Raw genomic sequence first — 22860 nt, forward strand, 5'->3', positions numbered from 1 at the left:
AATATTAGTGGGTAACAAGGACCCAAAAAATGTACATGACAATGCACATAATTTGTGTAAAAATGTGTTTGGAAATAAAAAAGACTAATTGTTCACAACTGTATTCTGACATTATTTGACAATTGTTTAAAGTTAATTCTGGCACACAAGGTAAAAACGAATTCGGAGTTTGGGACTTTCAAAAAATCAAGGGTTAAAAAAAACTGTTACTTTAAAAAACACTTTGGAATAAATGAATTTAAAAAAAACAAAAAATGGCAAAAGGTTACAATACACACCAAGATGAATACAATCTTGTTACAAAATGCAAAAATACTAACCAAATTGTAAAATACATTACTACCAAAAAACGCTAATTGATTGTGTAATCCAGAAATTAGCAGCCGACATTTTCAGCTGCGTACGGTTTTGTGCTATTACAAAGTGAGAAAAAAAAAAAAACAAGCTGGTTTTCAATCCAAAGTTGATTGTTTATCTGACAAGCCGTGATAAATCGATGAAACATCGTGGAGGCCCGGGCAAAAGGACCAGGCCATCGCCATTGTGGTCGAGTAATCCAGACCCTAAGATGTGCGAGCAGTTTGAACGGAAAGAGGATCAGCCAGTGACGTATGAGTTGGTACGAACACATTGGACGTTCGCATGAGCTAATTTATGTATGCCCCAAAAACGCCTCGCCACGCCTGCGTTTTTCCATCTCCTCCCCCGTCACCGCCCAAAAGCGGCCTGTTCTGTCAATCACATTTGATATGTCACTTCCTGTTCGCAATTTGCCGAACTAGTGAAAAAAAGCTCGCAATATGCCGTACGCACATGCGCAGTGTTACACCGACGCATGCGCGGTTTCTCAACATCGTAACGCAACGAGCGTACTGCTGTTAACGAGCGGCTCTGAATGAGGGCCTATATCCAATGTTCAGGTCATGTTGGGAGACATACAGTAGCACAACCAAAAGAGATCAGTCTTACTAAGGCCGGTGTAGTCTCAGCATATGAGGACGTGGCTGTGCCAGTTCAGAGACTGGGACCATTTTCATTGTGATTTGTTTGTTACCTGGAGATTGGAATGTTAGATAGTCTTCTACAGTATATCAGCATCACATTTTCTGCTCACTGGTTCACTAGTACATTCATCCATATATCGTGTGTATACATATATTTAAATTAGGTTATGACAAACTCATATTTATAAAGTGCTATTCTACATTTATAATGCAATTGCTAGAACTTTCATAAGTTAAATTCATTCTGGGTATTTTTATCTGTCGCTATGAAAACATTTTCCTATCGCTACAAAACCATACAGTATATGTACAGCACATCACTTGTCTATGTCTTGTATATGGTCCATGCCTCATGCAGTATCCATGTTCCATCCCGTGTTTAAGCTGCTGTGGTGTGTGAGTATTGTACCAGCTCTTGTCATGGTGAGCTATTGATATATTCTACGTCTGATGAACTCCAGGCAACATACCTATCAGAACATACACTTATAGGGTTGTTCAGAACCACAAAATGCCTGTTTTCTACCTATATAGTTACTGTATTTGTACCAACCACTAACTGCTGCTGTCCTTGAATACCAATGTGTGAATTGTTACTGCTTAGTGCACTATAGTTGTGTGGTTATTTGCAGATATTCATTTTATATCAATTATGTTGCCACATGCAGCATTTTAACCCTATCGTGTTTCATTTTAATTCCGTATATATTGGGTACAATAGAAAACCAAATAAAAATAGCAGTCACCTTACCACCAACTGAAACACTTTGGGCCTGAGATGTACGCTCGCTAACCCCATGGAGGGAAGTGGTCACCTGCTCCACCAACGAGAGATAACTGGACACAATCTGATTAATGTGATAGCATCAGTTTTGGATCACTGATTATATCTGCACGCAGATGGAGATGGGACATAATGAAATACAGTGCCTCCCAAGCCATTTATCAAAGATCTAAGGACTGACACTCTCTGTATTAAACAGAGCACCAAATCCAGCAAACACAGGGAAATAAAAGGATTTAGTTTGTACGTCATCCTTTTCTTCCATTTTGTAATAAACTTACCATCTAATGGCATCCGTCTAAATGACATTTATTCTATAATTGCATATATAATGTCTTGCAAATACTGCGCACCACCCTAACATGGCAACTGTGTTTCACATTTTTTAGACAAGGGACGTCAGAGCAGTTAAATAGTAGACAATGAAGTGTCTCCATATGTATTAGGAAAGCACATAAATCACAGGCTAACCTTGGATCCTTGGGGGAAAAGCCTCAAGACCAGTTTGAGTGACATATGTATTGACAGCCTGACTATGGCACCATTCTGCTCCTGTGACAGCAAGACCTGCGTGATGCTCATTCCAGCAGATAAACCATGACCTGTAATTTACTAATTCCTCCTGGTCTGGATCCTTATGTAACAAAGTATAGATCCTAATGTACACAATAGCAATTCAATCTGAGTTCTGCCCTACATTCAAGGTGTTATTTAATCCGGGTCTCATGAAGCTGGATCAGATTTCCCTGCATTTTGTAACAAGTACTGTACATGGGGTCTCAACTTCTCAATGATTAAAAAGAAAAATATGTGTGTATAATATATATATATATATATATATATATATATATTTGCAGATTTCAGTCCGGCACTCACTGTGACAGGATAAAAGTACTCGGGTGCCTCCTGTATAAGTGGTGAATATAGGTAGCAAATAACTAGCAGCACTCCAAGATTGAAGATACAAAAATATTATATTGAGACCATAATTCAAAGATAGGCCGACGTTTCGGGGCTCACGCACGCCTCTTTTGTCAAGGTGAAAAACACACATTGACAAAGGGGCGTGTGTGAGTCCCGAAACATCGGCCTATCTTTGTCTTATGGTCTCAATATAATATTTTTGTCTCAATATAATATTTTTGTATCTTCAATCTTTGTCTTATGGTCTCAATATAATATTTTTGTATCTCCAATCTGTTTTATGGTCTCAATATAATTTTGTCTCAATATAATATGTTTATATCTTCAATTCTTTGCTACATATAGGAGTGTTGACGCAAAGTGGAGATATATATATATTATATATATATATCTCCACTTTGCGTCCACACTCCTCTCAGTAATAGGTGGGTGCCTATGTACAGTGATTCAGGTGAACGCTACCTGTATGACCTAGACTTTGTAATCAGCAATACTCCCTGCAGCTAATGATGATAACTTATTGTATTGCCGGCAAAGGGAAGGTGTTGTCCACTTACCAAATTGTACAACTTATTTAAACATTGCATTTGCTACTGTGGAACAGATTCTACAATAAGTTGAGATAGTATCTTGACACAAAGCAATCTTTTATTTATTTTTTAGTAGAAAAATAATTTATTATAAAAAGATACACATAAAATAAATGCATAAATATATTCATTATTAGCGTGGTACATCTGAGTGTGACAGATGATATAGTGTCGCACAACACAATGGTTTCCAGGAGCCTCGGCGTGACCGCTTGTTGCTACTAGAGGCGTAATTTCATGGTAGACTGCAGTTATAACCGCACTAGCAATAAACACATCTGGGGACGGTATTGTAAGGCCGCAGGGAAGCAGCTTTGCAATACCGTCTGACTAAAATGCAAATGCAGCCGGTGGTGTCTGTAGGAAATAGGCACCTCCTGCATGCCTCTGCCATCCGGGTGCAGCGTCCGTAGACGCTGCCTCAGATCACCATCAAGACCATGTTTGCTACTTTGGCCAGACTGCGTACACTGAAGCTTTCTCAGCCTGGCTGCTTGGGATGCCAGGAAATCTGCGTGCTATGATGCAGACCCTGGTCTCGGCACTCTTAGGAAACGAGGGTAACACACCACCGTTTCCAGGAACACAGCCCAGCGCTGGCCCTTTCCCACCCCCAAATGGGCACAGCCTGTCCATCATGCTGCAGCTTGGGGGCACTGCGTGCTAACACACAGGAGTCGTTCTGCACATGCTCAGATCCACACACATGGGATATGTACGGAAACCATCAGGTGTACATACATATCTGAATCGGCCCCTAATGCAGAATGCTGACACTTATACTGTACTTACTTGTGCTCAGAATCGCCAAAAGCGGAGAGTAACGCACATGCGCCTCTTAAGAGCCCTATTATCTGCTACTAACACTTAACATTGTACATACAGCAGTTTATGGCAATGTGTAAGATCATTTACCATGTATCTCTTTCAGATTTATGTTGCTATGATATACTTAAACAGGAGGGGAGAATAATTCCTCCATGTGTAAAAATACTGTTGGATATCAGCATTAACTGAAAGACATCATAGGCACAAACAGAATTTTCAGTGGTGTCTTTGCACTCTTATACTACATTATTTATATCTGCTTGGTGCAGAGCTTAGCACTGGTGCCTTCATTCAAACACATAGAAATCATAGTCTAATAGTAATAGTCACACATTGTACAATAAATATACAAAGTAATAAAAGAGCTCTGCAGCATGGCCTGGTGGTCACACATGGTATTACATGGTATTACAGGTTTTTTTTTTCAGAAGTCATACAGTAGCATATGTTAGACAGTAATAACCCTTTAACATGTCTTTGCTATTTATATAATATATAAGACTCATCATTACCTATATGATTTATGTTGTGTATATCAATAATATTCGTAGATGCAAAGCTTCTTTGACTAAATACAAATGGTGCAGGTGCCAGAACATTCTGGACTAGCATAAGATAAGGAATGAAGTTCCATTTGCAGATGAATTCTCCTCAAACTTCTAGAGTTTACAGAAGTGAAGTCAAAATGAAAACAATCTAAGGATATCAAATATGTGTCAGTTAATAAATGGGAAGCAGCAGATTCTCAATGATAGTCCTAGCAGCCATCTTGCCTACATTTAAAAAAACCTATTTAAATGATTTTATTTACTTTGGAACAGTTATCAAAATAAAGAGTGCCATCATTATATTTGTTATTTTATTTTTAGTAATATGTAATCTCATGGTACCACAGAAGGAGTCCTGGTTGTTATAATGATTTTGTTGGCTATCTGTGGTGTAACACGTTTGTTTTGCTGTTTTTTCTGTTTTCTATTTGAAGTTTTTGCCTGTCTTTTTCTGTCTCCCCGTGCCGGCTTCCTCATGGTATTCTTGTTGCCGTTTGCCTGCTTCTTCCTTGATTGGTTCTTGGCTCTCTTGTCCAGTTCAGCAATAGCTTTTTTCACCCAATCCATCATGGGGTCTGCACATAGCTCCTTATTTTTGATTGTTATAAACCTAGGTAAAATAATACATAAATATATATGAATAGATATAGAGGGATGGTCTCAGGTCAGGTCTTTTATCAGATCTGGGATAATGCTGGTATGCATGACGATCCCTGCAAAGGACTGCTCTGTTGGTAAGAGCGGCCATTGGTGGTGGAGGGGATTCCGGGTCTATGACCCATAAGTCTCTCCGGCGCCCTTCTGCGCATTCTGTGTGGGGTGCTGGGAGGGTTCCAATTGGATCCCTCTCTCAGCTCACTCCCGACAGAATCCCATAGGCTTCTATGGGTAACGACATCAGGAAGATGGCGTTACCCACCGCAACCAAGCCGGGGCTTGGTGCATATGAGAAATGCGGTCAAACTCGCATTTTCGGGGTTTGACCGCATTTTTCTCATTGATGCATCCCGCCCCTGATCACATGACGACATGTTGTCAGTCAAAATAGTTCCTCACAAGTCATTTTAGGATGATCGTGTTAAATTCACAACATTGTTTTTGTTCTTGTAAAGTGGTACCAGGAAAAATATAAAGTATAACCTAGAAAAACCTGGTAGTATCTCAATTACTGTTACTGTCGATGCAATCTAAAGAACTCAATTAACTTCTACACACTAAGGGACTGATTCTTAGTCAGACGCAAAGGGACTGTGGGGTCTATTTATCAAGCAGTGAAAAGCGTGGAGAAGTTACCCATAGTAACCAATCAGCCTCTACCTATTATTTTATAGACTCTACTTGATAAATACAACAGAAAAGGTGATTGGTTGCTGTGGGCAATTTATCCACTGGTCCACTTCTCCACACTTGTCACTGCTTGATACATAGACCCCTGTGTTTGCATGATGCTGTGGAACCATATACTATGGTAGCCAAACATTGCTAATTATTCTTTCAGTCTTTCTTTCCTTTCTATTTACGGTTTGAAGGAAAATTCCCTTGCATAGGGCCAGATTAAGCCTTCGGGGGGTCTGGGACATTAAGACAGGGGGGCCCACCCCCACTCCTCCGGACCTTTTCCCTTGTCAGCACAGACCCCACTCATCATCCGTGCAGCCCCCACTCGTCGTCTGGCATCCAGCCCTTATAAAATGCACATTATTGCACACTGAAGAAGTGTGCTCCAGCCAGAGGGGGGCCCCCTGAGACAGAGCCTCTGTAATTAGTGTCTGGGGAACTCTTGACTATAATGTATTCATAGTTGTAGCTCAATCGTAGGAGGGGGCCTCAAAACTGGTTTCCTGTCTAAGGCCTACTATTGCCTGTATCAAGCTGTAAACATAGACAAGTTACGTTTTATTGATTGTATCTTCTATTACTCTTCAGTAAAGCATATAAATGTAACTCATTTTCCAAAGAGAAATTCATACATTTAACTTTTGAGTCTATTAACCTGAGTGGGGGCTGCCATCTTGCTTTCTCAGCGGAGGTAAATAGAAGTACAATATCAGGACAAAATATATCAGCCACTGATGGATACTTATTTTAATTTACTAAACAAGTATACATATCTCCCAGGCATGGTTACTCCAGCATGCGCATTTGGAATCAATCATCTTTTCATTCAAAAAAATCTATTTTACCATCTATTTAATAGTTATTTGTAATTTGCTGCTGGAGTTAATGAATTTACAGTATATAAAACACCATTGTCTCATCGTCTCAAGCCACAATCATTTATACCTCTTTGGGGTTTATGTACATAACACAACTGGTTTTGTACTTAATAGTATAGCTATTGAAATTCAGCGTGCAAGATCGCTGATACACTATGCAGTGGCTTTTATGCAGCTGCCATTTAGTAAATAATCCCCTTTGTTACATAGCGTTACAGTTAGACCTCTGATAAAGATACTCACAGAATGGCATCGATAGGAATGGTTTGTATGATGTAACTCTTCAGCCGGTCAACAGGGAATTTAGTTTTTTGCACCTTCAAACAGCTTTTCTTGTCCACTGCTACAATTCCCAGTCCTAATCATTAGATTATATAATCAGAAGAATAAGTAAGCATCATTACACGCTACTGTAAAGTGCAATGGAATACAGTATGTTGTTGCTTTATAAGTAAATATTAGTAAATAAAAATTAAGAGAAGATCCATGATCCTATAACAGGCTGTATTTTTCAGACCATAAGACGCACTTACAGTCAGATATCTCACCTACTGTAACATCCAGATGCCTCCTCCTCATAATCAGTCATCACAGAGGGAAATTAGTAGGGGGGGAACTAAGCCTGGAACATGATGCCACATGTAATATTCCAAAAAAGTGGGACTATATATAGTTCTTCTGCCCCTAATCTCCCACTGTGATCACAGATCATGAGGATATTTAGATAACTCAGCAGCAGATGGTACCAGAATTCTCCAGTGGAGACTCCTGGTCACACCTGCTGCTGAGTTACCAATATCCTCATGATAGGAGTCCACATGTCACGTTCGCCACCGAGGGATTGAAAGCTGATGTCCGGGGTTGGGGAAGGAATCGGAGGCTAGGGGCCTGAATGTACGACCTCCTCATCCACGGAGTTTGGACGTTAGCGAGACCTTATCAAAGGTACGGAGTCTTACCTGCTGGGAGGTGTTCACCAGTGACCCCTACCAATCAGGATGTGCGTATTTAGTTGCACCCAGCAGACAGGTCGCGGTCCTTTGATCTGGTGCCCAAACCCTGTGGGAATAGAGAGTCACACAGACAGTGGCCCGAGGAATATGCCTTCCACAAGCCACAGTGGCACAAAGAATTGGGACTTGAGGTACCCACAAGTAGAGGTATGTAGACGCACAATTGCGTTGTAGCTGACCTCCTTGGTATAGAACACAGGCAGAGGTGATATGACACACTGCAGCTCCAGAAGGAGAAAGTAAGTTGTACACAGGCTGCGGTGTTATGACGCACTGTTGCGCTAAAGGTAGTACAGGATTTGCACACAGGCTGAGGTGAAATAACGCACTGTTGCACTGAAGATAGCACAGAGTTGGCTCACTGGCAGGCATGGCAATACTGAGTGGCTCACAGGCTGAGATGTAATGACGCACTGTTGCACTGGAAGTAGCACAGGTAAGCACTCTGGCAGAGATGGACAACCGCACTGGAGAAGACACAGAGACAATATCAGGGGAACCTGGAACGAGGACCAAACTAGTATACACTAAGAAGGACAAATGTTGTTCAGGCAACTTCTTGGTGTACTGGGGCTGGTTATATACCCAGGGGTAGCAGCTGATAGGAGGGCAGCGTCAGCTGGCTCAAACCACACTACCATTGGTTGGAGGTACTGACACATGAGAAGGACTGTAATGGAGGCGCCCATGACGGGAACTACAGTACCCAAGACACAGGGTCTCTCATGTAAGTCCACCAGCGCCTAAGGAAGAATCCTCAGCACGTTATCCGCCACCGCACCTGACGTCTGACAGCATGAGAAGTCAGGTGAGCTACAGCGAATCCTAGCCTGAACCATAACACCATAGGATCACTAGGCACATGCGGAGGCTGCAGGGCCCACGTCGTGGCATGGGGTAACAGTGTGGCAAGGTATATTATGTTATATTTATTATATTTTATTATATTTGCAGCATTGTGTGTATCATTATTATTAACAGTTACATATATAGTACCAGCGTATTTCTGATCTTACCTCTATATCTGTCTGTTATTTATTTATTTTCATTTTTTTCCCCTTATTTTTGTAATCTATAAATTTCTGTATTTTATGTTGTGAAAAACAGTAATAGAATGATGGGGGAGGGGATTGTTGAATGTAGCAAAAAAATGACACCTCTAGGTCATGTAGAATGTGACATCCATCCATGGTAGAGATTTAATCAACACCAAAATACAGGAGATCACCTTTCCTATCTTGTTTATAGCATGTGGGGTCATTCTTACTAAAAACCTTTTAGTTACAGTTTTATAGAATAATAAGCCCCTAGAAGAATTATAGAAAGTGTTGATGATAATTTCCTATTAACACTGAACATCGCGATAAATTACACCTTTTTGTACTCTTACTGGCAATTGCCTTTAGTGACCCCTTTTTAGAACACTTTCTCTATCCAATATAACACTTTGTGTAGTCACAATGAGCCGGTGTACAGTATACGGTGTATTTAGCTGATGAACTGTCACCAACCACAAGTGCTGTTTTGCAATGTACTAGAAGGGTGTGAGTCTATGCGTGCCTTTGTATGGCAGTGATATTCATTTCATAAGAGCTGTATGTGTACGCGTCTCCCCGGCTTCCATCTGCTCTGTTCTCTCAGAGCCCACACATGTTATTTTACCATGGTGGTGGGCTTTGTAAATTCCACCTTTAAGACTATATGTGAAATACTGCTGTGGTCTTCAGCCTACACAGGAGAGGCGAGCGTTCACTGTGACTTTATTATAAATCGGCTAATATGCAATGGAAAATATATACAGTATATATAATTATGGGAGGTGCAGCCAAGAGCCTGGAATCACTATTGTGTAGTTGGAGGAATCCTCAGTATGCGTCTTGCAGTTTTCCCCATTACCCTTTTTGCATCCTGTCGCTGCTCCTGCCATCTACAGTCGGAGCCTGATTATAAGATCCCACATGCTGGCTACAAGTAGACCGGTCTAATTGCTCCCACAAGATTAGCACATTCATCTCCTGAAATATTCTGTGCTGCTGTGAACATTTCGTTGATCTGATTGGATACAGGTTGTTCTGTCCTGCCCATTTCAAAACGGGGAACATCTCAGATAATTGAGATACAAACAATTAGGTGATACAATACTAGTGAAATGCAATTTAGAGTTAGGCATTATTAAATGTCTAAAGTTGTCAGCAGGTGATAGCAGGAACCATTTAAACAGCACTTAATGGTGTGGAAAGAATGAAAGAATAACCCCGCACCGCACACCCTGCACCCAAGGTATATGTACATTGCTCCAGCAAGCGAGTTCCTGCTTTACTGCGGCGCCATCTTCCCAGTGACATCTTCGGGAAGATGGTGCTGCGCGGTGACAGCAGTGTGCCAGAGCCTTTGCTCTCTAGTGCGCATGTGCCATCTTCCCAAATATCACTGGGAAGGTGGCGCTGCACAGCAGGAGAGATGCTCTTGTCGTAGCAAGGTAACATGCCTGGTTGAGGGGGGGGGGTGCTGCTCACACAAGTGGGGGCGGGTACACACTCGGCCGTCAATACTCCCTGGAAAGAATGTTACTATACTGGTTTCACAGCAGCTGGAGGTCCCTATATTGAATACTGCTGTTAAATATGGGCCTTATTCTGAATTGGGAGTAAAGCAAAAAAAAAAGTAACTGCGCACCTGGGTAAAACCATGCTGCACTGCAGGTGGGGCAGATGTACCATTTCTCAGACAGATTTAGATTTGAAAGGGGTCTGCCCAATCTCAGATCTAAATTGCAGTGTAAAAATAAAGCTGCCCAGAATTTGTGGGCTACAAGCAGTCAGTATTTAATTATATTGCATGCAGGCAAATGTATATATACATGTATTTGCTCCCACCTGCATTGCAGCATGTTTTTTTGCTTTGTTCTTAACTCAAAATCAGCCTCTATATGTGCAAGTACAACTGGATTTCAAATGGTTTTAGTAAATCACCACTTGTTGCTCCATTAGGGATATCTGGAAAACCTTCACTGTAAAGCTGCATACACATGTAACGATTTTGTTAGTGAACGATTTTCGTTCAGTTTTTCCTTTGAAAAAGTGAACGATTTTTTGAAGTGTAATGAACGCTTTTATTCAACGATGAACGAAAATGTACCTTCCCTTAATGAAAATCGTTAAGTTGGTCAGTCAGAAATGGACGATAAACTACAAACGGGAACGCGCATGAACGATTATCGTTCATCGTTATAACTCAGAAGCTGGACGATTTCTTGAACGATAACGATGTCGTTATAGTTAAATCGTTCAAAAAATCATTATGTGTGTATGCAGCTTTAGTAATTAATGATTGAGTCATATATCAGTATCTAGAATCAGTTCCTCTACCACAAGTCATCACTGCTGAATCAGATTCCTGAGGTTCCCCAAGCAACACACTGAGATTTCAGAAAGTGAAAACATGTCTGTGTATAGTAGCACTGTCATACCTTAATGTCTGTCTTCTATACAAATATTATTCACCCCTGACAACACAGTACTGATCACACACAAAAATACTGAACATTAGCTCATAGTAAAAGAAACTTTACCAGGTAATTTTTTTTACATTTAATGATTTTATACATTGGGCACTATTTGTTTCCAGTCAATTATCATTTATAATCGTACTTGCCTACTTTCCCGAAAGTCGCGGGAGGCTCACGATTTTTCGGGTAGGTCCCCGCACCCCTAAAAAAGTAGGCAGATCTCCTGCATCCCGACCCACTTTCTAGTGGAGTGGGCAGCATGGGGAGGATTTACGGGGAATTTGCAGGTCTGTGGGGAGGAGGCGAGGCTGTCTCCTGAGGAAGCCGCTGATATTCTGCAGGCGGAGAAACGCGTAGAGAAGCATTAGACCGCTAGCCGACTCAACCGGGCCACTGGCGGTGTATACCGAGGACTGGTTTAATACCATTTGGGGTCTCTGATCACCGACGGGTGACCGCATCGGACAGATTACTCATACCGCTGTATATGCACGTGTCCGCAGAGAGCCAAGAGACAAGTCCTAGCCAGCTGGGTGGATTCGGGCAGGATCGTGAGTCATACCGTTTAAAACTAGCATGAATGCGTAACTGGTATATATATTTTCTCTACATGTAGCATATTGCTACTGCACAAAACCCACGGCTTTATTTGAGTTGGAGTGGCTTATCCTATACATAGCCACCTTTTTTTCGGACAATTCCACTATTAACTATACCCTGTTTTAGAAGGGAGTTTTATCAGATATTTTTGAACAGCATTGGAGCTGAGAATTTCTCACAATAACCTTAACTAGAACTGTGTTGTACCAACCCTCTGTTGAGGAATTACGGAGCTCTGGCAATATTGTTTCTTCTGAAGCAACATACATTGTTTCCTATTGCTGCAACATATATAGATTATCCAAATTCAAGTGTGGCTTACGGCTAATGGAAACAAACCATTATTGAACTATTAAGAGTTGATTAATTGTGTCTATCTCTTATGATCATATGTTCTAGAGTTAAACTCAGAAGGGCACATTTGCGCCAGTACTATTCACCTTCTGCATTGGTTGCTATTTTGTGCTTATTGAGCACTATCATCTATTCAATATTTTTTATTTTCCATGTGTCTACTGTATGTATGTGTATATATATATATATATATATATATATATATTTCTTTTTCTTTTTTTTGCTTATATCCATGCTATTTTAATATTTTTTGATTTTATTCATTATTCTATCTGTTAAATTTTATGCTGGCTAGCGCCTGTCAGTGTTTTTTTTTTGCTTACCGGAGAGGATGATCGGAAAGTCGGTAAGTATGTTTATAATTGAATCTGAATCACTGGGGCTTGATACAGAGTTGGAAGTAAACCGGACGCACATTACTTAAAAAAAGCGTACATAGACAAAAGGGGAATATTCATCCAACCCCAGAGCTGTACGAATCTCAAGATGCGGCCGCTTGTGGCATATTCGCCTGGGCTGCTACTAGTAATTATAATGAGGTCTCACTTGCACCTGTCCTATACTATGTACCAAAGGTTAGCCTTATAACGGGCAGCGAGCCCTGCATATCCCATATTGGCGTGAACACCTTCATGGAACTTCGCCTATGTCAGAACACCACCACACAACCCAGTTTTGCCTCTTTGATGTAGATGCAATCAAAATGTATACAACACTGTATCGCTGGCACTTGTGCCAATTTCAACAAGGAGTTCATATGTCATAATTCTAAGCTCCTTTTGTTAGCAGCCTAGAGAAATGTTATAACTAGAGATGAGCGGTTGGGATTTGACTCGGATGTACCCGCCAAGTTCAGATCTCAGAACGAGGCAAAACGTCATCTTTCACTGACATCTGTGCCGAGATATCCGGGAAGGATGACGTTTTGCCTCGTTCTGAGATCCGAACTTGTCAGGAAGATCCAAGCTAAAACCGTAACCGCTCATCTCTAGTTATAGGCAACAGAGGCTGCAGCAGAAAAGCAATAGTAAAAGATTAGCTGCAACTCCAACAATAAAATGGTAAAAATTGGATGAAAAGGTGCAAACGGCATTCACACCTAATTATTATTATTTTTTGTTTTTTGAGGAATACTGCTCCCCATGTCCGAATTAAGCTCCCTACCAAATGTGACATTCTGCTTGTTATATCTGCTACAGACGGCTCTGACTTGGGGAAGTTTAGTTATGGCCATCCTGTATGTAACCATGGCAGGGCTGGTGTTAGGTTACACTGCACCCAGTGCCGTTCCGTGCCCCCCCCTCCACCCCTTCCCTACACGTGCCGTACCCCTGAGCTTAAAGTAATAATGCCAGAAAGGGTGGGTGGGGTTCTTCCAGAGCCGGACCCTGGTGTGGCTGCACGCACGTAGACTCCTGGAGCCGGCCCTGAACCATGGCTTAGTGGCTGTTTGAGTAAATTGAGTAGAACCCCTGTATATGGCCACACAATGTAATGGAATGTAAAAGGAGAAGTATGACCAACAAACTAGTGTCTATTTGTGCAAGTCTGGTCTTGTCATGTTTCATGTGAGTAACAGTCATAGGCTAAAATAGGGGACCTAACGCTGATTTCATTCCTAGACATCTCAATGGTTATATGTAAATACAGCACTATTTATATACTGTACATACGTCTGAGTTCTCCCCAGGCAGACTCCTTTTTTCTATCTTATTTTATCACCATCATCTCAGCGCCTGGTGAACCTAAATGGACAGGATGAATTAGAATAGGCTCCTATACTATTTTACCTATTCTGAGGCCCAGTAAGAAAGATGTTGGTTCTGTGGCAGGAGCAAGCTTCATGGGCGTCTTGCCTTTTCATTTCAAAGTACACTATGTTTATCTTTAGCTAGGCTTGCCTACCCTCCCGCTTTGTCCAGAAGCCTCCCGAATATCGGGCGCTGCTTTTGGCCCCCCAGAAAGGCAGGCAAGCCGCCTGGCAGCTGCCAACCCCCCCGCAGTATTGAAACCCCCGCAGTAGGGGGGGGGGGCGGTGACACGATTCGTGCTGAATCTCGTCATCGTGGCCCCGTCTCATGTTCACAATGCTGTTAATTTCGGCATTGTGAAGAGGGGGCGGGACAACGATGACGCGATTGCATGGCCATGCCCTCGCCATTGTCCCCAATACTTTGTCATCGCCTGGCCACGCCCCCCGCTGTATGCAGACATTCATCTCCCTACCAGAAGGAGGGCGCTGAATGTTGGAAAGTATGGTTAGTACAGTATAATTATTACACCAAGGAGCATATTCAACTTCACTAAATGATCCACTTTTTCTTACTTTAGTAAGATTTAAGTTTCAGGTCTGAGTTAATGCAGGAGATATTACTGATATCTCCTGCTTACCTTTCCCACCTGATCCGGAGAGCCACACCCCTTACTGTAGTATGGGGACCCACATTCTTCAAACTTTCAGTTTTCAGCATTTGATTATGGGAACTGACTCCATCTTCTAATGGCATTAGTTCCTGGAGCCCTGCCCCCTTCCTATGGGAGAGAAGTCCAGGTTTGTGAAGAGGAATACATTTGGTTCAGATCCCTCCTCTCCCTCCCGCCCTGCATCCCCTCTAGGCTTCCGCCAGCAGTGTAAATGCTTGAACACAAATAACGCATGTACAGTAACACCAGCAGTGTAAACTTTTGCCGCTAACAAATAGTGGTAGGGCCAGTGGGACAGCTGCTTTTTGGAGCAGCTGTCCCCACACAGGAGCAATACAGAATTGCTCTGGTAGTTTAGAATCCACTGCTGCAGCTTGCGGTGAGTTGGATGCCAAAGTAATGTTAGGCAGACTGGTCTTAATAATGAATATACCCCCCAAGAAAGCATTTTTTTTTTGTTAATACATTTAACACCAGCAGCTGCAGCTGTATAGTGGGAACTCCAGGTGAAGCCTGAGCAATGAAACAAATAGATGCATTTGCTCAGAATCGATTGGAAAAATGTATTTTTCTTTTTTTTACATTGTTCTACAACCGTTTTTTTTTCACAAGGCTTCTTTTTGATACTTCATATTGAATGCATCACACCTGTCCTAGTTTTATAGTATTATGGAGCAGCACGGTGGCATAGTGATTAGCATTAGTACCTCACAGCTGAGGCCAATCTGTGTAGAGTTTGCCTGTCTCCAATGTTGCACAGGTTTCCTCCGAGTGCTCTAATTTCCTCCCACATGCTAATAAAAATGCTGGTAGGTTAATTGGCTACTGACACAAATGAGGGTAGGGAATAAGGTAGGGAATATAGATAGTAAGCTCCACTGGGATAGGGACAGATGTTGATAAATATTAAATATTAAAGACTAAGGGCCGTATTCAATTAGAAGCGAAAAGTCTGTTGATAGACCTTTTGCCGTCATCGCTGGTTTTGGGTGCGAAAAAAATATCGCGCTCGTCACCGCTTATCCCCATATTCAATTCCAAATAAGCGAAAACGGGATCCGGCGAAACTGAAATCGGCGAAAAGTTCTGTCAGTTTTGGGGAAATCAGCCTGACACCTCCCAAAATATGCGCTGACATGGAGGATCACTCTGGATACCCCCCGTATAGCCCTGCTGAATGTATTTGGGCACTTAAAATGGTCTCAAAAGGTGCTATTTTGTGTGTTTTAAAAAGTGGTGAAGAATAGCATTTTGGAGGGTTTTTTTGAGAAAAAAACTAGTCCCATCAAATTTGGGGTACATGAAAATGGGTACTAGCATATTTTGAAGTTGCCAATGTGATGTTCTAAAAAACGTGAAAAATTCACCTGCCGCAACCACCTGCAATCATCAAAACACCTGCTGCATACTTGGGGACCCCTATTTCGCTAGTTTTTAACTTTGTACCCCAACTTTTGTGTTTTTTTTTCTCTCCCAAAATAAAAGTACTTTTTTGGAGTGTTCTTAATTTTTTTTTTGACACAGTTTACCTTTGGGGGGCTGTCCAGAGGGTGCTGGGTGGTTTTCCCACGTTTGCACCCCAAAACCCCTAATTCTGCACTTTTTTCCGCCTGCTATTCAAAGGCACAACTTTTTTGCCGGGTCCATTGCATTGTCTTTCCGCCTAGGCGAAAAGTATTTGGAATTGAATACGGGGATTAGTTGAAATCAGCAAAAAAGTTTCGCCAAAACAGACTTTTCGCTTCTAACTGAATACGACCCTAAATATTCTCTGTAAAGCGCTATATAAATAACTTAATAATTAAATGTTAATATTATCTGTAACATCATTATTTTCCTATTGGAGAACTAAACTCACCGTGACTTGTGCTTGGTAAGAAGACTAATCCGAGCCAAATAAGAGGCGCTGCAGGAATGAGCTTCATGGTTCGGTCTGGTGGAGGGAAAGTCACAGGTCTGGATGGTACCTGGATTTACGGGGTGAATGCTGGGGGGCGACTTATTGTTAGTTTAAGTAAGAGGCTGTAGGTAGAAACTAGCACTTCCTTCTGGTAGGTATGAAAGGCCCACCCCCCTTTGTGAAGCCCCTCTATAAGGGAATATTTGTTGCAGTGGACATGTACTTACAAGGTGGTAGAAACCACAGAGCTTTGTTTCTGTAGTGGAAAGTTACGTATTCTTATCTTCTGTATTCTGGTTTCACGCCTTCCTGTGAGAACGCTACAGTAGAAAGTATGAATATGTTTCCCTAACCACTCAAAATAGAAAGCACCATTTGCTGCGTGCCCATATTTACTAAATAGTATTCTGGAGGTGATATTACCTGTGATCTACTGTGTGTGTGTGTGTGTATATATATATATATATATATATATATATGTGTGTGTGTGTGTGTGCGTGTATATATAGAATTTTTTTTTTCTAGCACAGAAAAATGTGTAATAAAAATACTGTTGATGTGTATGGGGCCTATTTATAGCCGATAAGCTCCAACAAGTACTGTATTTCAGAGCTATATAAATTGTCTCAAATACTGTAACAATTCCTGTTGAGAACACTTATTGATCCTTATAATGTCCGTATGGTATTACTGTTTAATGACTTCAGGACTATATGATATCTTAATATCTACTTTAATATTGCATACTAATAATTATTATTATTATTTAATTATTGCCCCGGCAGTCACTAGTGGCATCCGACGTTACGGTTCCTTTTATCTGGCAGTAACCGGGCCCCATCAATATCTTATACAGTACTTGCCTACTTTTGCAGTTTCCTCAGTGTAAGAAGCCCGGAGAGGGGATGCAGGGGAATCGGTATGATTTACCGCCGGACCCATGCCCGGTGGTTGGAATGCCGACAGCGGCATCCCGGCAGAGGAGGAAATCCTGATCGTCCTCAGGTAAGTATATACTAACCTATTTCTACCCCCTAACCCTCCCTTAGGGGTGCCTAACCCTAACCTGCCCCCCCAGTGCCTAACCCTAATCCCCCCTCGAAGTGCCTTTCCCCGCCGCCTAAACCTGTCCCTCGGGGGGATGCCTAACCCTAAGTCCCCCCGGGAACCATAAACCTAACCTCCCCCCCACGCAGCTATCCATGCTCGGCGCCCCTACTTTTGGGATGCCGGGCGTCTGGCTCCCGGCGTATGTCTAATGACAGGCATCAGCATCTCGACGCCTGTCTTTAGACCCTTGCCGGGATATGACAATCGGGAAGCCGGGTGTCGGGTTTAGGTCCGCCGGATTCCCCACTGCATACCGATGCAGTTATGCGGTGATGAGGATGGGGTTGGACTATTTGTGTCACTAGATGACAAAATGCCACAAATTGCTCATATTTGAATTAGGGATGTGCAGGCTCGGATAGGTTCGAGTTTGCACGTGGAGTTCGGATTTTTCCCTCCAAAAAAACGGAACTCAGAAAGAGGCAAAACGTCATCTTACATGGACGAACAACATCATTCCTGGACAAAACCAGGAATGATGATGTTCGTCCATGTAAGATGACGTTTTGCCTCTTTCTGAGTTCCGTTTTTTTGGAGGGAAAAATCCGAACTCCACGTTCAAACTCGAACCTATCCGAGCCTGCACATCCCTAATTTGAATAGAGGCGAGGCCAAATAACACGATATTAATAGAATCGCGTAAGGGACCGTGGATTCCAGTTATTATTTTCCCCATTCTGCCCATTTCACGAGGAAGTTTGCGGGATGCAGGAGGAGTACCTATATATCACACAAATGAGTAATATTAGTGTGAGGGGCTTAGCGGTAATTAGCAAGTTTATGTTTAAAGATGGCGATACAAAAATGCATTAAAAATGGGATGTAATTAGCACCCCGGCGTGCGGGATCCCGGCACCAGAATCCCGACTGCCGGCATCCCGAAGGTAAGTATTGGGCGTTAGGGGGAGGGCTAGGGTGCCGGTGTAAGGTATTATGTTGGAGAGGCCAGTATGTCATAATGAATGATTTTGAAAAATAAAAATCCAGAGTAAAACAATAAAACATTGTTTTGTTGATTTACTTCTGTAACATCATCTGACTCAGGGCCAGCTCTAGGGGTGTTCGACCAGTGTGGTCGAATAGGGGTGCCACCCATAGAGGGCGCACCCCTCCCCAACATCCCAAGTTCAGCTCCACACGTGGGCCGAAGTGGACCTCGGGTGGTCAAATCAGGACGTTGGGGACCGTGCCATGCGGGCTCGCCTCCAAATAACATCACATAGGGGGTGTGGCCTATGGTAATTAGGCCATGCCCCCATTTTCGGAAGCGACTATAGAGAGCCGGCACAAGGTGCTCCGACCCCCGGAGCCGGCCCTGATCTGACTCCATTCAGAGGATCACATTTGGGGCATAGTTCTGAGTGGGACGCAGCAGCGATATCAGACATAGTGGAGCCACGTTTTCCATTTGCTTGGATCTGAGGAACATGTAGGACTCTCTACATACATTACAGAGTTGCAGTACAGATATGGATGCTCGGTATCAGGTAAGGAGCGTTCCTGGACGGTGACTGGGAGGTAACTGTGGGTGAGGGGCTAAAAAGACATACAGAGATGTAACTTATGGGAGTGTCGCAGGCGTGTTGCTGAAAGTGATTGTGTACAGAGATGGACAACCCCTCACATAGGAGGCCATAAGCAGACGGACAGTAAGTATCGATGCTGTGTCCAATGGTTCATCTAAAGATGCACAAAGCATATACAGATGCTGACAGTGGTCATCTCGGCCCTTGCACATTTGGCCACAGAAATATACACCAGGGAATGGCTTTGTAGCGGAATTAGCATAAAGTCACAGGCACGACTGCGGCAAGAGACACAATAACATCTGCGGCTATGTCCAAATCAGAAACAGCCCCTGGATGCAACCGTCTCAGGGTCACATTGGGAAGACTTGCAGGGGAAGATTAGAGGTCAGGCCTAGCCTAAGCACAACATTACTAGTCACCCCTAATGTTATTATTTTACTTTACTTTATTAGCCCTAATTTGGACAATTGCAAGTATAATATAATAATAATTTTATAATAATAATAATAATAAAAAAAAAAAGCCAAAAGTGAGACCGGTTACAGAGGCTTCATTCTTGCTTTGAAAATATACTTTCAGAAACTTTCACTGACCGTAATAAAACAAATGGCTGAGTGGAGCCTCTTGCACGTGGCGCCTCTGGGCATCTGCCTAATGAAAAATGCACCACTGATGAGCGGCAGCATAATATGGGAAAGTATATTGTATAAAAGTTTCATGTAATGATTTCTATCTTGTTGTCAGATGAAATAAAGATTAAAATTACAATATTTTTTTTAGTGTAGGTTACACTATATGATATGTATACATCATTTTATCTTATTTTCTATAACTATTCATAAAAATATACATACATTATTTATCCACTTGGGTACTCCCAATTGCTGCATGTGAATGAAAGATCTTTATAGAATCCAGTTTAACATTGGTCAAGCCATCATGGAAAATAGGAGATCTTTATTAAGTCACCCATTTGTTTTACTTTTTCGTTAACTTAACTTAACCTAAGCCTAGAAATGAACACACTGACAACTGTATGCGATTAAAAGAGGTCACAGCCAGAATTTATTGATCAAATTGAAATTAGAAATAGGTGGCAGGAAGTCCTCCGAGGCCACAGCCATATGGAAATCAATAATAAATAACAGGGGCGGATCCCCACCCCGCGCAGCCCGACCTGAGGAAGTACCATCCCACCTTAATCCCCCCCCTTTCAACCGGTTTCCCTGCCCCCGGCCCACATTGCCCCCCCCATTTTTCAAATCCAGCTGCTTACCATTCCGCATCCATCATGTACCACCAGCCACTGCCCCCCACTCTGTTCCAGTACGCCCACCCCACAATGACCCCCGGGCCCGCCCCCCTTTTGCAAGGGTTTGTGCCATATTATCAAGTCCTGCAGCCCTTTTGTCTGCCCCAGGCCCCCGCAGCTGTGCAACCCCAATCCACGCATATTCCCCCCCCTTTCCCTTCCACCCCCCTGCCCCCCCAGCCACCTGCAACTGCCCACGCCCCCTTGCCGCTCACGGCCCCCCATGTCCCTCGCCCCTTGCCAAGTTGATCTGTCTTGGACCTATGTATTTTACACAATATCAATGTCAACTTAATTACCACGTGTTTAAACATTAGACCCGACGATGTGGAAGCTTTATTAGACGCCACGAGCTCGCCGATTCTAAACGCCCCAAAATATGCTAATGAAAAGCTAAACTAAAAAGGGCCGATTCATATTCGTCTAACGCAACCCCCAATACTGCCACAATCAAATCTTTAAGTAGGGCCGGGTCAATTGGTCTACGTGTATCGCCTGCGCTAGGGTGTTCCTTAACCCACCCCTTCATCGCCTTGATTAGCAGGAACGATTTTGTGGGATCTGCCATACCATGCAACTTAGAAAAGTAAGCGATACCAGATAGCGCTGCAGACATAGCCGCCTTAGAATGACCCCCTTCATGCCAGTTCCAAACAAACTCTGCCATACAGTCATCAACAGTCTTACCTCCCCCGCGCATGGAAGCCAAGAAACCCTGCCAAGCGTCCCAAGCCGCCGTGTATGTCTTTAATGTGCCAGGGGCAAGAGACTTCAGTGCGAGGACTTTGATGCCGGCACGATAATCTGCCAGACATGAAGAGTTAAACCATGAAGAGAAGCGTAAGGAGCGAGCGAACGAAACCTGTCCCACTGTAAATGAGATAAGGAATCTGCTATCTCATTAGAAACACCCGGAACATGCTGCGCCCTAAACTCAATATTCCTTTGCAGGCAAAGAAGTGTCAAGTGGCTCAACAACTTCAAATCCAACGGCGATTCCGCCCTCTGATTATTCACCGCCTGAACCACGCCCAAATTATCGCACCAGAAAAGGATCCCATTACAAAGCCTGTGGGCCCACAGCTCAAAAGCCACCACAATAGGGAAAAGTTCCAGAAACAGGATGTTCCTAGTAAGGCCTAAAACCCCCCAAGCTTCCGGCCAAGGCTCCGCGCACCAGGTCCCTTCCAAAAAGGTGCCGAAATGACGGAACCGGACGCGTCCGTAAATAGTTGAAGCTTGGAATTAGCTACAGGGGCCTGGAGCCATATCCAAACGCCATTAAAATTGTGCAGGAACAGCAACCAAACGCGAAGGTCCTCACTCAGATCTTGGGATATGCGAATGAGTTGATGGGGCTTCTTAACACCCGTCGTGGCTCTTTCCAGCCGCCTACAAAAAACCTGACCCATAGGAATGACTCTACAGGCGAAATTAAGGAGGCCTAGCAATGACTGCAACTGCTTTAGCGAGACCTTTTTCACTAAAACAAATGCTTCCAGCAACTCCCCCAAACATCGCACCTTCTCAATCGGCAAAACCCTAGCACGGTATCTATTTCTATTCCCAAATATGATAAGCGTGTAAACGGACCCTCCGTCTTGTCCTGTGCAACAGGAACACCTACCACTGTGAACATGGCCTGCAAGGAAAACAGTAAATCCTTGAAAACCTGGGTATCTGCTGGCACCACCAACAGAAAATCATCTAGGTAGTGGGACACACCAGCTTGCCTGGTACCTGCCTCTAAGCACCACTGCAAACAGGAGCTAAAACATTCAAAAAAGGAACATGAGATGGAACATCCCATCGGCAAACATCTATCAACATAATAGAGCCCTGCAACTCTAAAACCCATGTACTTAAAAGTCAGGGTGAAGGGGCAGCAGCTGAAAAGCGGACTCGATATCCACCTTGGCTAATAAAGCCCCCCTACCAAAACTCTGTACTATTTCTAGAGCCTGCTCAAAAGATTGGTAAACGACCCGGCAATCCGACGGATCTAACGCGTCGGTGACCGACCCTCCCTCTAGGTAAGAAAGATGCTGTATCAGCCTAAATTTACCCAGTTCCTTCTTTGGCATAACCCCTAAAGGTGACACGCACAAACCTTCCAAAGGGGGGGAAGAAAAAGGGCCGCACATGTGCCCCAACTCGACTTCCGCTTCAATCTTAGCTCGGACTACTTCTGGGTGGATGCGGGCCGACTTAAGATT

General features: G+C 43.0%; 2 protein-coding genes across 2 annotated transcripts in view; one reads left to right on the plus strand and one right to left on the minus strand.

Annotated features, from left to right (window-relative positions):
- The window catches only part of LOC148522707 (uncharacterized), a 236513-nt gene that overhangs the window by 82671 nt on the left and 130982 nt on the right, over positions 1-22860 (plus strand). The gene's annotated exons all lie outside the window — the stretch shown is intronic.
- LOC148522708 (C-C motif chemokine 12-like) lies at positions 5012-16739 on the minus strand. The gene is made up of 3 exons (XM_088473857.1): positions 16652-16739; positions 7138-7252; positions 5012-5288 (listed from the first exon to the last, which is right to left on the minus strand). The coding sequence occupies exons 1-3, from the start codon at positions 16716-16718 to the stop codon at positions 5012-5014; spliced, it is 459 nt and encodes a 152-aa protein (XP_088329983.1). The 5' UTR covers positions 16719-16739.

The sequence above is a fragment of the Taudactylus pleione genome, unplaced genomic scaffold (assembly GCF_031769625.1).
Source record: "Taudactylus pleione unplaced genomic scaffold, aTauple2 ptg000142l, whole genome shotgun sequence".
Lineage (NCBI taxonomy): Eukaryota > Metazoa > Chordata > Amphibia > Anura > Myobatrachidae > Taudactylus > Taudactylus pleione.